This window comes from Alosa pseudoharengus, unplaced genomic scaffold (assembly GCF_046254945.1).
Source record: "Alosa pseudoharengus isolate Yale_2024_CS ecotype anadromous, Long Island Sound unplaced genomic scaffold, YU_APseudo_1.1 YU_APseudo_1.1_scf_11, whole genome shotgun sequence".
Classification (NCBI taxonomy): domain Eukaryota; kingdom Metazoa; phylum Chordata; class Actinopteri; order Clupeiformes; family Clupeidae; genus Alosa; species Alosa pseudoharengus.
Window position 1 is genome coordinate 17,318,443 of NW_027468576.1, and position 17,500 is coordinate 17,335,942.

At 38.2% G+C, this 17,500-nt stretch overlaps 1 protein-coding gene across 1 annotated transcript in view; it reads right to left on the reverse strand.

Annotated features, from left to right (window-relative positions):
* Positions 1–17,500, reverse strand: part of scfd2 (sec1 family domain containing 2) — a 155,469-nt gene that overhangs the window by 4,478 nt on the left and 133,491 nt on the right. Inside the window, exon 8 of the mRNA XM_076278190.1 lies at positions 2,641–2,760. Coding sequence (XP_076134305.1) covers positions 2,641–2,760 — 120 coding nt within the window. The remainder of the gene's footprint in view (positions 1–2,640; positions 2,761–17,500) is intronic.

The following is a 17,500-nucleotide window of genomic DNA, read 5'->3' on the forward strand; positions in this document are numbered from 1 at the left end:
TGAGGCACATAGCATGATCTGCTTCCACTCATGCAAGTGGGGATTTCTCATTAGGACACAATGGCCGGTCCAGCAGGGGACTTCATGAAAACAGCCTGTCCAAGGAACCCATCTGGGTGGCAGAAAATGGGTGAAAATGGGTTCTGTGTTCAGTCTGCTAAACTGGCTTGAAGCACTCCCTGCATAAAAAAAGCCCCTATGTCTTTAGGCACCACACACTTCATCAAGTCCCATGTTGAATGTAAATTAGACAACATGACCCATTAGGAAATGTGTCTTACCTAAAGTTTGTCTGTGAATGTTGTCTTACGCATATAGTACATAATCATACATGTTGTAACAAGATGTACTTGGGGTTACGTAAAGGTTGGGATTAGGATCAAGGTTAATAGCATAAAACCCCAAAACAGAAAAAGTTGGGACGTGTGAAATGTGAAAAAAAACAGAATGTAATAATCTGCAAATCTCTTAAACTCATATTTAGTTGCAAAAAGGACACAGACAACATATCAAAAGTTGAAAGTAACAAATTTGACTATTTCATGGAAAATATATTATGTTCATTTTGAATTTGACACCAGCAACATGTTTCAAAAAAAGTGGGGACGGGGTAACAAAATGCTGGACACGTTGTTTAATGATAAAGAAAACAAAAGGAGGAATGTTTCACAACTAATTAAGGTAACTGGTAACACGATTGGGTATGAAAAAGAGCATCCCAGAGAGGCAGGGTCTCTTAGAAGTGAAGATGTAGGGGTATTCATTACTCTGTGTAAACCTGTGTGCACAAATGATGGAACAATGTCATTTTAATGCTTCTTAATATGAAATTGTGAAGTATTTGGGGAGTTCATCATCTACAGGGCATATTATTAAAACATTCAGAGAATCTAGAGAATTTGCAAACAAGGGAAAGAGCTGAAAAACAAATTGGATGGCCATGGTCTTTTGGCACTGCATCAACACCAGACCTGTTTCCAAACCTGTCATTGTATGGGCTCAGGAAAACCTCTGATAGCCATTGTCTACTGTATGTGCACAGTTTGATATTCAATTCAAAGACTGCAGCCAAAATTGTAACAGCCAAAACAGCCAAAATTGTATTGAGACATGATACAGAAAATACCACCGTCTTATCTGGGCCTAAGCTTGTTTAAAATGGACTGAGGTAACGTGGAAAAAGGTCCTGTGATTAGACCAATCAAAACTTGCCATTCTTTTTGGAAATCATGGACTCATCTGGGCTAAAGAGGAGAGGGCCTATTCAAGTATCCATCCTATCCAACTTGTTTTAGTGCTCAGTTCAAAACCCAACATCTATGACGGTGTGGAGGAGCATTAGTGCCTACAGCATGGGCATCTTGCACATTTGGCAAAGCACAATCAATTCTGAATGATGTACAGTATACAGGTTTTGAGCAACATAAACTGCCATCCAGGCAATGTCTTTTCCAGGGAAGACCTTCAATATGTCAGGAAAACATTGCCAAAATGCACACATTTAAACAGTATTTCTCCATAGATAAAGAGTCCATGTAAAATGGCCTGTCTGCAGTCCAGATTTGTCAAATTAGGTGCATAACGGAATGAAAAACATGACTAAGAATACTCTATACCGTTGAGCAACTGAAATCCTATATCTGGGAGTAATGAGATAATATTTAATTCACAAAACTCTAGCAACTGGTCTCTTCAGTTTCTAAACATTTACAGAATTTTGTTAAATTAAGAGGTGAAGCAGCACAGTGGGAAACATGCTCCGGTCCCAACTTTTTTTGAAAGATGTTGCTGGCATCAAATTCAAAGGCCCCTATTTTAGCGATCTAAAACGCATGGTCACTAGCGAATAGCTTAATTAAATTTAGTGGGTTGCCCAGTCCACACTGGGAGTGGTTTTGTTATCAAACTTTATCAAACGTTATCAGGCGTCGGGCGGATGGTGCAACAAGGCGTTCCTATGTTTCTTAATCAGTCATGGGTGTGTGTAACATCATTTAAACCAATGAGAATGACATCAGCCCCTTTAACAGCAAGCAGCGCAACTTCAAACAGCTCATCTCTATTTTGATAGTCAGTGGCGCATTTGAAGGAATCTGCTTTCAACATTTGATATGTTGTCTATGTCCTTTTTGCTGCTAAATATGGGTTTATTATCACATTCTGTTTTTAATTTGCATTTTACACAATGTCCCAACTTTTTCTGTTTTGTGGTTGTACAATAACATGTACATACTTAAAATTGACATTGCATTTGTTACATGCGTTTTAAGTATTACATATTAAGTGTGTACGACACTGTGCCCAAACAAACAATCAAACAAACATAAAAAACACAAGGCTGAAATGAAAACATCCCTTCTGTCACTGAGCTCAAAAGAGCACTGATGTTGTTTCTGTTTTTGCTTAAATTCTGTATATAACTGCTACAGTGTACAAAAAATACTGGCCTCCCGACATCATAAAAACAAATTCAAATTTTATATAATTGAGAAAGTTGTGAAATTTGCATACAAGTCAATGTGAGCGTAGCGCTCTAGAATCCTTGGTTCAAACTACGTTGTCCTCATTGTTGATAGGGCGAGAACATTGCAGTGGTCACTCCAGTGTTCTATTGAGATTAGCACCCTTCTTTTTTCTCACCTGAGTGCCTGGTCTGTGGGTGGACACCGTGTCACGGATGAGGCGTAGCTCCGAGGGAGTGACTCCGCCCACCAGAAAGAGAAACAGCAGGGGATGGTCACTAGGGTGTGGTCTGCTCACCTGAGGAAAACGAGACACGGCTAAGAGGATTATGGGTAATACGCCACTGGGGCACACATAGTAGACCATGTGATGTAGACATCAAACTCCAGCATCAGCAGCACTATAACAACACTACACATTACTATCATTGACTGCTGGCTCGAACTGCTTATAAAGACAACATGAAACATGTTTGACGGCTCTCATTTCCGCCTCTACCACTTTCCATAAATATTGGCAGCGTACATGTTCATTAAGTGGAAACACAATCTTCTTCGTGATCGCAAAGCTGCTGTCAAATGGCAACAGCTGCTATAGAATAACATCTCCAGCTGCCTCTGAGAAACCAGTAACAGGACATACAAAAATACTACTCAACATTTGCACTGTTTGATGTCTTCTTTAAAAGGACATCGGAAAATTACTGAGCAGATCATTTCATCATTCACTCCATGGACAGAATCAGTAGAAACCGTTTTGAAATACTTTTAATGAGCCAGAGTAATCCTGTCAGCCTTAGGGGCCCAGCAGCTTTGTAAGTGTATCTGTATGCAGATGTAATGAAGAGGCTTTTAATACAGCCCATAACAGCCAGTAGTTTATTGGCAGTAGTGAAAATACTACTCACTGCTCAGTGGGGCATTAGGTGTGTGGATGTGTGTGTGTGTGGGGTAGTAAGGGTCAAACACAGCGCCAGAGCACTCATGTAGGAAACATGGACAACCACACACAGATTCACACACACATACAAAAACACACACACGCTTTAAAGCATGTGGGCACCTGTTTTACACTGATCCGCACGCGCGGTCTGGACTCAAGCAGCCAAACAATAGCACCGATGAGTTTCCACAAAACCTCAGAGCAGACACATGCACAAGCACATGCAAAAGCACACCCAGACTGGGGAGAGCAGGTGTGACCGAGAGAGGGAGAGGGAGAGAGGGAGGGAGAGAGAGAGAGGAGAGAGAGAGAGAGAGAGAGAGAGAGAGGGAGGGAGAGAGAGAGAGAGAGAGAGAGAGAGAGAGAAGAGAGAGAGAGAGAGGGAGAGAGAGAGAGGGAGAGAGAGAAAGGGAGAGGGATAGAGAGAGACAGAGAGAGAGAGTGATAGAGAGCAAGAGAGACAGAGATATAGAGAGAGAGTGATAAAGAGGGCAATAGAGATAGAGAGATGAGCAGCACCAGGGCCCTTGGTGGTCCTGCTGGGCGTGTGATTGGGCGTCTCTGCAGAAGTAATAGCCTGGCATACGATTGGTCAGGAGACCGGCAGTGCTGCGAATAATAAACAGACAATCACGCTCGGTCAGAAAGGGGTGGGCTCACGGCCTGGGAGTGGACAGCCACGTGTCCTGGTGTCCACCTGGGCATGGCTAGACATGTGCTTCACACATCTCGTCTGGCAGAGTGTATGTGCAAGTGTGTGTGCGGGGCGGAGAGCGTGCACTGGAGATGGCTGGAGTAAGAAGTGGCATATGTGAGAAAATGTGTGAGGTTAATGAGTACACATAGGGCTGTGTGTGTGTGTGTGTGTGTGTGTGTGTGTCGGTGTGTGTGTGTGTGTGTGTATGCATGTGTGTGATGTGACTGAGTGCATGGATCGAGTAAAAAGTGACATGTGCCAGCATTAGAAAATGTATGATGTTGATATGATGTTGATATGATGCTGATGTGTGTGTGTGTGTGTGTGTGTGTGATGGACTGGTGTCACAGTCAATAGTATTGTGTGAGAGAGTATGCAAGGAGAACAGTATATGCACGTGTGTGTTTGAGTGTAGTGTTAATTTTGTCACCTATTTTTAATTTAGTCGTAGTCTTAGTCTTGGTACGAAATGTCCTTTTTAGTCTTTGTCATATTTAGTCATTCAAATATCATTTTTGTTAGTCAAGTTTTAGTCGACTAAAAGTCTCGTCATTTTAGTCTAGTTTTAGTCAAAAGAAAAACTAAAGGTATCTTAGTCTTAGTCAGATTTAGTCAACACATTTTAGTCTTTTTTTTATAACAAATTATTACCATTTGAGTCAAATAGTGTTTCACACATCTCAATTTTCCAACAATATTGTGTCCACAGGGCTACTCGTCTGTTATAATTACTCATTCTGATTTGTCAGTTAGTATGTTTACATGCACAGGTAAGTCGAGCTACAGATATAGCTCGGCTGGGATTTGACCATAGACAGTAAAAGATTCGACTGGACCACGGTCATATTCGTAGACCAGTGTTTCTCAAAGTGTGGTCCGGGGATCACTGGTGGTCCGCAAGCTATCCCAAGTGGTCCGCGAGCAAACGTGGTAAAATATAATATAGATGAGTTGTTTGCCATATTGAACCAACTTGTATGTAAATCCAAACAGTTCTGCAACACTGTCTATGTGAGATATGCCAGTTTAAAGGAGAATTCCGGTGTGATTTTGACCTAAAGTGTTTTGAAACATGATACCGAGTGTGAACGTATGTCTCATAGCCCATCTCAGCTTGTCCCCTGCACTCCGAAACCTGTCGCTAGTTAGCCGATGCTACCAACAAGGCGGTCAATGGTGGTGCCTCGGCATCGGCATAGCCATGCAAATAAATCACTGTTTTACACCATTTACGAGGCTCAATGTATCTCCACACTTCATTGGTAGACTTCCAAGGGCCCTGACATTTAAAACGAGACATTGAGAACTTTGAAAAAGCACTGGTAGTTTACTTACAAGACGATTTATACAGACAGTATCTTCTCGAAGTTTAGCGTTTGCAGCCATCTTGAATTTAGTCACGATAAGTCGAGCGACGAGTAAGAATGAACAGGTATGATAAGGGATCAGATTCCAAAAATAATTCTGTGGAAATGCATGGATTACAGTTTCTTCCAGTAGCAGCAACTGGAATCCATGCATTTCCACGGAATTATTTTTCAAAACACTTTAGGTCAAAATCACACCGGAATTCTCCTTTAAATCAGTGTTTCCCAAACTTTTTTTCTGGCGACCCACTTTTTAAAAATGACAGACCATCGCAAGCCATTTCACTTCAAATCTACCCTGCAACCAACAATATTGTTTTAGGCCACAGGTTCTCCAACTTTTCTATGCCTCCCCCAACCATACATTGCTATAGGATCTCTGCTTTGAACACGGTGGTGTTGCATTTTGAGCACCATCAGCGTGAAAAGTTGGAAATGACTACTGAAAAGTAGTTTTAATGCGCATCCGAGAGTAGGGGAAATTCTCGCATGTTGCGCAGTCGTCATTCGTCAGCATAGTAAGCTGTTCCTGTATTTCTAAAAAAAAAATGTTGTAGGCACCGAGGTGAAGTTAGTTTGATATTTGATATTCGGATATTCGACAGATATTCAAAAAAAAAAAATTATGCTGCCGGTTTCACCCCGTGTTTGCAGACAATGTACAAACAGATGACCTGTCTACTTGCTCCCAGCCGACCATAGGGACCGTCTAAAAAGTAACTTCTGAATTACCTTCATAGTCTTTTTTGTCAATAGCTTTGACATCATGTGACCTAGTGACTCCAAACCAATTCAAAATAGTTATCCTATATGGGACTCATCAGACACACTTCTTTTTATAGTCACTGTATGCACACTGTATTTTATATGAATATTTTAAAGATAATACATTATTTATCATAAGAAACGGTCTCCTTTTTTTCAATACCTCCCAAGCCATGCGACCTAGTGACTCTAAACCAATGCAGAATAGTTATCCTATATGGGACTCATCGGGCACACCTCTTTTTATGGTCACTGTATGCACACTGTATTTTTTATGAATATTTTAAAGAAAATACATTATTTCATATAATAAACAGTCTTCTATTTTTCAATACCTCCCAGGTCATGTGACCTAGTGACTCCAAACCAATTCAAAATAGTTATCCTATATGGGACTCATCAGACACATCTCTTTTTATGGTCACTGTATGCACACTGTATTTTATATGAATATTTTAAATATAATACATTATTTATCATAAGAAACGGTCTCCTTTTATTCAATACCTCCCAAGCCATGCGACCTAGTGAATCCAAACCAATGCAGAATAGTTATCCTATATGGGACTCATCGGGCACACCTCTTTTTATGGTCACTGTATGCACACTGTATTTTTTATGAATATTTTAAAGAAAATACATTATTTCATATAAGAAACAGTCTCCTTTTTTTTCAATACCTCCCAGGTCATGTGACCTAGTGACTCCAAACCAATGCAGAATAATTATCCTATATAGGACTCATCTGGCACACCTCTTTTTATAGTCACTGTATGCACACTGTATTTTATATGAATATTTTAAAGAAAATACATTATTTCATATAAGAAACAGTCTCCTTTTTTTCAATACCTCCCAAGTCATGTGACCTAGTGACTCCAAACCAATGCAGAATTGTTATCCTATATGGGACTCATCGGGCACACCTCTTTTTATGATCACTGTATGCACACTGTATTTTATATGACTATTTTAAAGATAATACATTATTTCATATAAGAAACAGTCTCCTTTTTTTCAATACCTCCCAGGTCATGTGACCTAGTGACTCCAAACCAATGCAGAATTGTTATCCTATATGGGACTCATCGGGCACACCTCTTTTTATGATCACTGTATGCACACTGTATTTTATATGAATATTTTAAAGATAATACATTATTTACCATAAGAAACGGTCTCCTTTTTTTCAATACCTCCCAAGCCATGCGACCTAGTGAATCCTAACCAATGCAGAATAGTTATCCTATATGGGACTCATCAGGCACACCTCTTTTTATGGTCACTGTATGCACACTGTATTTTATATGAATATTTTGTAAAAAAAAATACATTATTTCCTATATGAATGGTCCTCTTTTTTCAATACCTCCCAAGTCATGTGACCTAGTGACTCCAAACCAATGCAGAATAGTTATCCTATATGGGACTCATCGGGCACACCTCTTTTTATGGTCACTGTATGCTATATGAATATTTTGTGAAAAAAATACATTATTTCCTATATGAATGGTCCTCTTTTTTCAATACCTCCCAATTCATGTGACCTAGTGATTCCAAACCAATGCAGAATAGTTATCCTATATGGGACTCATCGGGCACACCTCTTTTTATAGTCACTGTATGCACACTGTATTTTATATGAATATTTTAAAGAAAATACATTATTTATAATAAGAAACGGCCTCCCTTTTTTCAATACCTCCCAAGCCATGCGACCTAGTGACTCCAAACCAATGCAGAATAGTTATCCTATATGGGACTCATCGGGCACACCTCTTTTTATGATCACTGTATGCACACTGTATTTTATATGAATATTTTAAAGATAATACATTATTTCATATAAGAAACAGTCTCCTTTTTTTCAATACCTCCCAGGTCATGTGACCTAGTGACTCCAAACCAATGCAGAATTGTTATCCTATATGGGACTCATCGGGCACACCTCTTTTTATGATCACTGTATGCACACTGTATTTTATATGAATATTTTAAAGATAATACATTATTTACCATAAGAAACGGTCTCCTTTTTTTCAATACCTCCCAAGCCATGCGACCTAGTGAATCCAAACCAATGCAGAATAGTTATCCTATATGGGACTCATCAGGCACACCTCTTTTTATAGTCACTGTATGCACACTGTATTTTATATGAATATTTTAAAGAAAATACATTATTTCATATAAGAAACAGTCTCCTTTTTTTCAATACCTCCCAAGTCATGTGACCTAGTGACTCCAAACCAATGCAGAATTGTTATCCTATATGGGACTCATCGGGCACACCTCTTTTTATGATCACTGTATGCACACTGTATTTTATATGAATATTTTAAAGATAATACATTATTTCATATAAGAAACAGTCTCCTTTTTTTCAATACCTCCCAGGTCATGTGACCTAGTGACTCCAAACCAATGCAGAATTGTTATCCTATATGGGACTCATCGGGCACACCTCTTTTTATGATCACTGTATGCACACTGTATTTTATATGAATATTTTAAAGATAATACATTATTTACCATAAGAAACGGTCTCCTTTTTTTCAATACCTCCCAAGCCATGCGACCTAGTGAATCCAAACCAATGCAGAATAGTTATCCTATATGGGACTCATCAGGCACACCTCTTTTTATGATCACTGTATGCACACTGTATTTTATATGAATATTTTAAAGATAATACATTATTTCATATAAGAAACAGTCTCCTTTTTTTCAATACCTCCCAGGTCATGTGACCTAGTGACTCCAAACCAATGCAGAATTGTTATCCTATATGGGACTCATCGGGCACACCTCTTTTTATGATCACTGTATGCACACTGTATTTTATATGAATATTTTAAAGATAATACATTATTTACCATAAGAAACGGTCTCCTTTTTTTCAATACCTCCCAAGCCATGCGACCTAGTGAATCCAAACCAATGCAGAATAGTTATCCTATATGGGACTCATCAGGCACACCTCTTTTTATAGTCACTGTATGCACACTGTATTTTATATGAATATTTTAAAGAAAATACATTATTTCATATAAGAAACAGTCTCCTTTTTTTCAATACCTCCCAAGTCATGTGACCTAGTGACTCCAAACCAATGCAGAATTGTTATCCTATATGGGACTCATCGGGCACACCTCTTTTTATGATCACTGTATGCACACTGTATTTTATATGAATATTTTAAAGATAATACATTATTTCATATAAGAAACAGTCTCCTTTTTTTCAATACCTCCCAGGTCATGTGACCTAGTGACTCCAAACCAATGCAGAATTGTTATCCTATATGGGACTCATCGGGCACACCTCTTTTTATGATCACTGTATGCACACTGTATTTTATATGAATATTTTAAAGATAATACATTATTTACCATAAGAAACGGTCTCCTTTTTTTCAATACCTCCCAAGCCATGCGACCTAGTGAATCCAAACCAATGCAGAATAGTTATCCTATATGGGACTCATCAGGCACACCTCTTTTTATGGTCACTGTATGCACACTGTATTTTATATGAATATTTTGTAAAACAAATACATTATTTCCTATATGAATGGTCCTCTTTTTTCAATACCTCCCAAGTCATGTGACCTAGTGACTCCAAACCAATGCAGAATAGTTATCCTATATGGGACTCATCGGGCACACCTCTTTTTATGGTCACTGTATGCTATATGAATATTTTGTGAAAAAAAATACATTATTTCCTATATGAATGGTCCTCTTTTTTCAATACCTCCCAATTCATGTGACCTAGTGACTCCAAACCAATGCAGAATAGTTATCCTATATGGGACTCATCGGGCACACCTCTTTTTATAGTCACTGTATGCACACTGTATTTTATATGAATATTTTAAAGAAAATACATTATTTACCATAAGAAACGGCCTCCCTTTTTTCAATACCTCCCAAGCCATGCGACCTAGTGACTCCAAACCAATGGAGAATAGTTATCCTATATGGGACTCATCAGGCACACCTCTTTTTATGGTCACTGTATGCACACTGTATTTTATATGAATATTTTAAAGATAATACATTATTTACCATAAGAAACGGTCTCCTTTTTTTCAATACCTCCCAAGCCATGCGACCTAGTGAATCCAAACCAATGCAGAATAGTTATCCTATATGGGACTCATCAGGCACACCTCTTTTTATGGTCACTGTATGCACACTGTATTTTATATGAATATTTTGTAAAAAAAATACATTATTTCCTATATGAATGGTCCTCTTTTTTCAATACCTCCCAAGCCATGCGACCTAGTGAATCCAAACCAATGCAGAATAGTTATCCTATATGGGACTCATCAGGCACACCTCTTTTTATGGTCACTGTATGCACACTGTATTTTACATTAATATTTTAAAGAAAATACATTATTTCATATAAGAAACAGTCTCCTTTTTTTCAATACCTCCCAAGCCATGTGACCTAGTGACTCCAAACCAATGCAGAATAGTTATCCTATATGGGACTCATCAGACACACCTCTTTTTATGGTCATTGTATGCACACTGTATTTTATGTGAATATTTTGTAAAAAAAATACATTATTTCCTATATGAATGGTCCTCTTTTTTCAATACCTCCCAATTCATGTGACCTAGTGACTCCAAACCAATGCAGAATAGTTATCCTATATGGGACTCATTGGGCACACCTCTTTTTATAGTCACTGTATGCACACTGTATTTTATATGAATATTTTAAAGAAAATACATTATTTACCATAAGAAACGGCCTCCCTTTTTTCAATACCTCCCAAGCCATGCGACCTAGTGACTCCAAACCAATGCAGAATAGTTATCCTATATGGGACTCATCAGGCACACCTCTTTTTATGGTCACTGTATGCACACTGTATTTTACATTAATATTTTAAAGAAAATACATTATTTCATATAAGAAACAGTCTCCTTTTTTTCAATACCTCCCAAGCCATGTGACCTAGTGACTCCAAACCAATGCAGAATAGTTATCCTATATGGGACTCATCAGACACACCTCTTTTTATAGCAACTGTATGCACACTATATTTTATATGAATTCTTTAAATAGAATACATTATTTCATATAAGAAACAGACTCCTTTTTTTCAATACCTCCCAAGCCATGTGACCTAGGGACTCCAAACCAATGCAGAATAGTTATCCTATGTGGGACTAATAAGACACACCTCTTCTTATAGTCTCTGTATGCACACTGTATTTTATATTAATATTTTTAAGAAAATACATTATTTGCCATCATGAATGGTCTCCTTTTTTCAATACCTCGCAAGCTTTTTTCTCGCTAGACATCACAGATCAACATAGAACTGTTCTGCTATGTGATAATAATCAGACACATGTCAATGTGAAATAATATTTTGCATGAACTATTATATTTAATTTTTTTTAAAGAATCATATTTATTTCCTATGGAAAACAGCTTTTTGCTCAATAGCTGCCATATAAGGGGTCCTAGACAACACAGATCAATACAGAACTGTTCTGCTATGGGGTACTTATCAGACACACCTCAATATGAAAAATGATTTGGCATCTACTATTATATGGAAGGTATCGAGAAAACACAGTTTCCATAGGAAACAAATGGGTACTATAAAAAAATAGTACGTGCAAAAATTATATTAATTTGAGGTGTGTCTGATTAGTCCCATAAAGGATATTCTGCATTGGTTTGGTGTCCCTACGTCACTTCCCTTGGGGGGGGGGGGGGGTATTGAAAAAGGTGACCATTCCTTATAGGAAACGATGTATTTTCTTTAAAATATTAATATAAAATAGTGTGCTTTCAATGGTTATAGGAAGAGGTGTGTCTGATGAGTCCCATATAGGGTAACTATTCTGCATTGGTTTGGAGTCACTAGGTCACATGGCTTGGGAGGTATTGAAAAAAAGGAGACCATTCCTCATGGGAAATAATGTATTTTCTTTAAAATATTCATATAAAATACAGTGTGCATACAGTGACCATAAAAAGAGGTGTGCCCGATGAGTCCCATATAGGATAACTATTCTGCATTGGTTTGGAGTCACTAGGTCACATGACTTGGGAGGTATTGAAAAAAGTGGACCATTCATATAGGAAATAACGTATTTTTTTACAAAATATTCATATAAAATAAAGTGTGCATACAGTGACCATAAAAAGAGGTGTGTCTGATGAGTCCCATATAGGATAACTATTCTGCATTGGTTTGGAGACACTAGGTCACATGGCTTAGGAGGTATTGAAAAAAAGGAGACCATTCCTTATGGGAAATAATGTATTTTCTTTAAAATATTCATATAAAATACAGTGTGCATACAGTGACCATAAAAAGAGGTGTGCCCGATGAGTCCCATATAGGATAACTATTCTGCATTGGTTTGGAGTCACTAGGTCACATGACCTGGGAGGTATTAAAAAAAAGGAGACTGTTTCTTATATGAAATAATGTATTTTCTTTAAAATATTAATATAAAATACAGTGTGCATACAGTGACTATAAAAAGAGGTGTGTCTGATGAGTCCCATATAGGATAACAATTCTGCATTGGTTTGGAGTCACTAGGTCACATGACCTGGGAGGTATTGAAAAAAAGAAGACTGTTTCTTATATGAAATAATGTATTTTCTTTAAAATATTCATATAAAATACAGTGTGCATACAGTGACCATAAAAAGAGGTGTGCCCGATGAGTCCCATATAGGATAACTATTCTGCATTGGTTTGGAGTCACTAGGTCACATGACTTGGGAGGTATTGAAAAAAGAGGACCATTCATATAGGAAATAACGTATTTTTTTACAAAATATTCATATAAAATACAGTGTGCATACAGTGACCATAAAAAGAGGTGTGTCTGATGAGTCCCATATAGGATAACTATTCTGCATTGGTTTGGAGACACTAGGTCACATGGCTTAGGAGGTATTGAAAAAAAGGAGACCATTCCTTATGGGAAATAATGTATTTTCTTTAAAATATTCATATAAAATACAGTGTGCATACAGTGACCATAAAAAGAGGTGTGCCCGATGAGTCCCATATAGGATAACTATTCTGCATTGGTTTGGAGTCACTAGGTCACATGACCTGGGAGGTATTGAAAAAAAGGAGACTGTTTCTTATATGAAATAATGTATTTTCTTTAAAATATTAATATAAAATACAGTGTGCATACAGTGACTATAAAAAGAGGTGTGTCTGATGAGTCCCATATAGGATAACAATTCTGCATTGGTTTGGAGTCACTATGTCACATGACCTGGGAGGTATTGAAAAAAAGAAGACTGTTTCTTATATGAAATAATGTATTTTCTTTAAAATATTCATAAAAAATACAGTGTACATACAGTGACCATAAAAAGAGGTGTGCCCGATGAGTCCCATATAGGATAACTATTCTGCATTGGTTTGGAGTCACTAGGTCGCATGGCTTGGGAGGTATTGAATAAAAGGAGACCGTTTCTTATGGTAAATAATGTGTTTTTTTTACAAAATATTCATATAAAATACAGTGTGCATACAGTGATCATAAAAAGAGGTGTGCCCGATGAGTCCCATATAGGATAACAATTCTGCATTGGTTTGGAGTCACTAGGTCACATGACCTGGGAGGTATTGAAAAAAAGGAGACTGTTTCTTATATGAAATAAAGTATTTCCTTTAAAATATTAATGTAAAATACAGTGTGCATACAGTGACCATAAAAAGAGGTGTGCCCGATGAGTCCCATATAGGATAACTATTCTGCATTGGTTTGGAGTCACTAGTTCACATGACTTGGGAGGTATTGAAAAAAGAGGACCATTCATATAGGATATAATGTATTTTTTTACTAAATATTCATATAAAATACAGTGTGCATACAGACTATCAAAAAAGGGGTGTGTCTGATGAGTCCCATATAGGATAAATATTCTGCATTGGTTTGGAGTCACTAGGTCACATGATGTCAAAGCTATTGACAAAAAAGACTATGAAGGTAATTCAGAAGGTACTTTTTAGACTGTCCCTAAGGTCGGCTGGGAGCAAGTAGACAGGTCATCTGTTTGTACATTGTCTGCAAACACGGGGTGAAACTGGCCGCATACATTTTTTTTTGAAAATCTGTAGAATATCCGAATATCAAATATCAAACTAACTTCACCTCGGTGTTGTAGGCTACATTGCGTTGCAGACAAATGGGTCCATAACACTGTGTGGACGTCAATTCCAATGTAAACAGCAAATAACTCAAGCCGTTATATTGTATTGTTGTATTATATTACATTGTATAGTCGTTATATCAGAACAAGAGGCGTTTGCGCAATAGCCGGAAGAATGCGCCTTTACTTTGGAGTTAGCGAGGTAGAAAACGAGAGGAATAGTGTTTAAAATGCCCATTTAAATTGTAAACTAATATAATGCACTGTTGTGCATTTAAAATCAGAAATAAGAATGTGAGGAGGTTGCTATTAACTTTAAAGATTGCATCTGCAATCGAAACTATGCAAATTGAATGGCCTTATGTCCGGTCTATGGATGTCTGCTTTAGTTGACAGCACGGTCACTAGATTTTAATCGGTAAAGTTGAGGAACTGGTATCTATTAATGTTGCAAATAGGCGGATTCATGTCCCTTGCAGTTTGCAACTGCGAGGTACATGGCAGGCGCCCCACAGAACGGTTTCATTTTGAGAGGTAGATATCCATTCTCAGGCATCCCCTCTGCGATGCGTTCGTCCCCCAGTTTCATGCGCCAGTTTCATGAGCTTTTATGACAAAACCGTGACTGTGGTAGTTAACCAGGGTGCGATTTGTAGGGGGGGATGGTGAGGATTTCCCACCCTCTGGTTTTCCTATCCCTACCTCTGCTAAATTAATTTTATCGTTGGGGGGGACAACATTTATCCCCCTCTGCCCCTCATATTGATTAATCCTACTTCAAGTAAAGCGCTGCAACGTGAGAACAGTCTAGTAGGCTAGCCTACATAATAATCTGACATCAGAAACGCACCGTCACCGTCAGCACTGATGCTGCTGACAGAGTGGCTGCGTGATAACTTAATTTGGCCTTGATCGTGCAGGACATTTCACAATGTCGAGTGTGTAATCCATCATAAATGGCTAGGTTCAATGGAAAAGTTAGCTGGACAAATGAAAGAAAACGAGAAGGATTCAGTGAAGCATAATAATGTTTTAGAACCTTCAAAATTAGACAACTGATGCAACTAAGATGGAGGACAACTGCACGTAGAGTAGAACGTAGGCCTATTGTCCGAAGGAACTTACATTAAATGAGGAGATATTTGCTGAATGTCACAAAAAGTGTTACAGAAATTGCTTGGCATCGCTTATTCAATGGCTCTCTACCGAAACACATGTTGTTTGCGGAGGAGGAACGAGAAAGCACTGGTTTGATAAATCAGCCAGTAGTAGACAAATAACTTTTAGAAATAATCTGTACTGCAAAAACGAATGTTGGTGGGTATTTAAATTATATAGCGGGTGTTTTAACAGCTGCAAGAAATAGAAGCTTCATGGTCTTTATGTTCTGGTTCGTAAATTATTTTCATAAAACTTCAAGTTGCCCTATAACTTCACTCTCCAAACTCTTCACTGCACTGTAGGCAATTAACTGACAGTATGATAGGCTATTTATTTTCTGTAGGCTACAATAAACACATTTATTTTTTCAACTTTTGCAATATTACGCACTAGGCTAATGAACGCAAATCAGCAGGAGAGAGAATGCACGTAGCCTACGCAGCGTGTAGCGCAATGTGTAGCCTATTTGGTTACCAACTAACACTGTTAGCCAATTCACTAACTTAAGACTTCAGTGCCATAATATACAATATATACAATACAATATATTTGTATGCTTGTCAAAACGTAGTCCTACCCTGCATTAGAGGAGCTGATCATCATACCAAGCACACTCGCTGTTTAAAGTCATAAACCACGGTAAACTAAAACTAAAATGTTACAAAGGTGGCAAAAATAATATAGGGTATTATTAGCCATGACATTACTAGGCTATGAATCGTTCGTTCATTTATTTTATTTTTTTTTGGGGGGGGGGGGGGTTACAAACTTATTCAAAATCATCCCCCGCTCTAGTTTTTACACAAATCGCACCCTGTAGTTAACAATCTACATCCTAATAGAAAACTGTTAGCTTTCCTGGTATCAAATGACAAATGGTGTCAGTTAGGCCTATAACACAACATAAATTGTGCTGTCGACCCAAATAAAATCTCCTGCGACCTACCCGTGGGTCGCGACCCAGACTTTGGGAAACACTGGTTTAAATCATACAGTATGAATCCTCTGACACAATAAGCAAAGTGCAAAGACAATAAGCAAGGTGGTTCAATGAGTAGGCGTATTGTGTAGACGAATTATAGGCTACTGTTGAAGTAGGTCTAATCATTTTTTTTTTTTTTAGCTAGGGTTAGTTAAGTGGTCCTGAAACTGAAAAAGTTTGAGAAACACTGTCGTAGGCCAAAGTATTAATGTTTTACTCCGCCTCGCTAGATGGCGATATGCGCCCAAACACAACACATTCCCCAAACAGACTCTCCATCTTAGCCATAGCTAACTTGCTAGCGAACTTTCCATATTAGCTTACTTGCTAGCAAACTTTGCATCATCAGTCTAACTAGTTAAATAGTTGACATTACATGATGAACATTTTCGAATGGACATTCTGGGGGATGTTAATATGTATGAGAGAAGCTTCAACTTCTGGGTATGTAGCATTGTGGCATAAAGCTTAGGTAGTTAGCTTGAAATCTCCAGTGTTCTTGTTCCATGTAGTTTCGTGTTGCAACCACAGGGTTGCAGCAACAGCACGTAGACTAGAGGGTGACAATTTTTCGGGACTCCCGCGGGTCACGGTATTCCCGCGGGTTTCCCGCAGTACGGGAGTAAATTTCACTGTTGGTAACGTGATTGGGACGGGACAGGAAATAATAAACGGGAGCTGGCGGGAAGCCAGAGATTATTAACTTAAAAAATGACGCTGCAATGCAGTGAGTGCGCCCAAAGACGTGAGGCATTTCGTTTTAGAAAAGAGAACCAATTACAACCCACAATACGTTTGTTGTTGATTGGTAGCCTATCAGAGCAAGACAAGCAGCTGCCCTGTTCACAATCAATCAGCTTCAGCGATAGGCCCTAAGGCAAAATGGATGCAAAGAAACAGTTACAGGCGAAAGTATCAGCAAAGGACAACTCTATTCAATTGCACGAGCTGTCC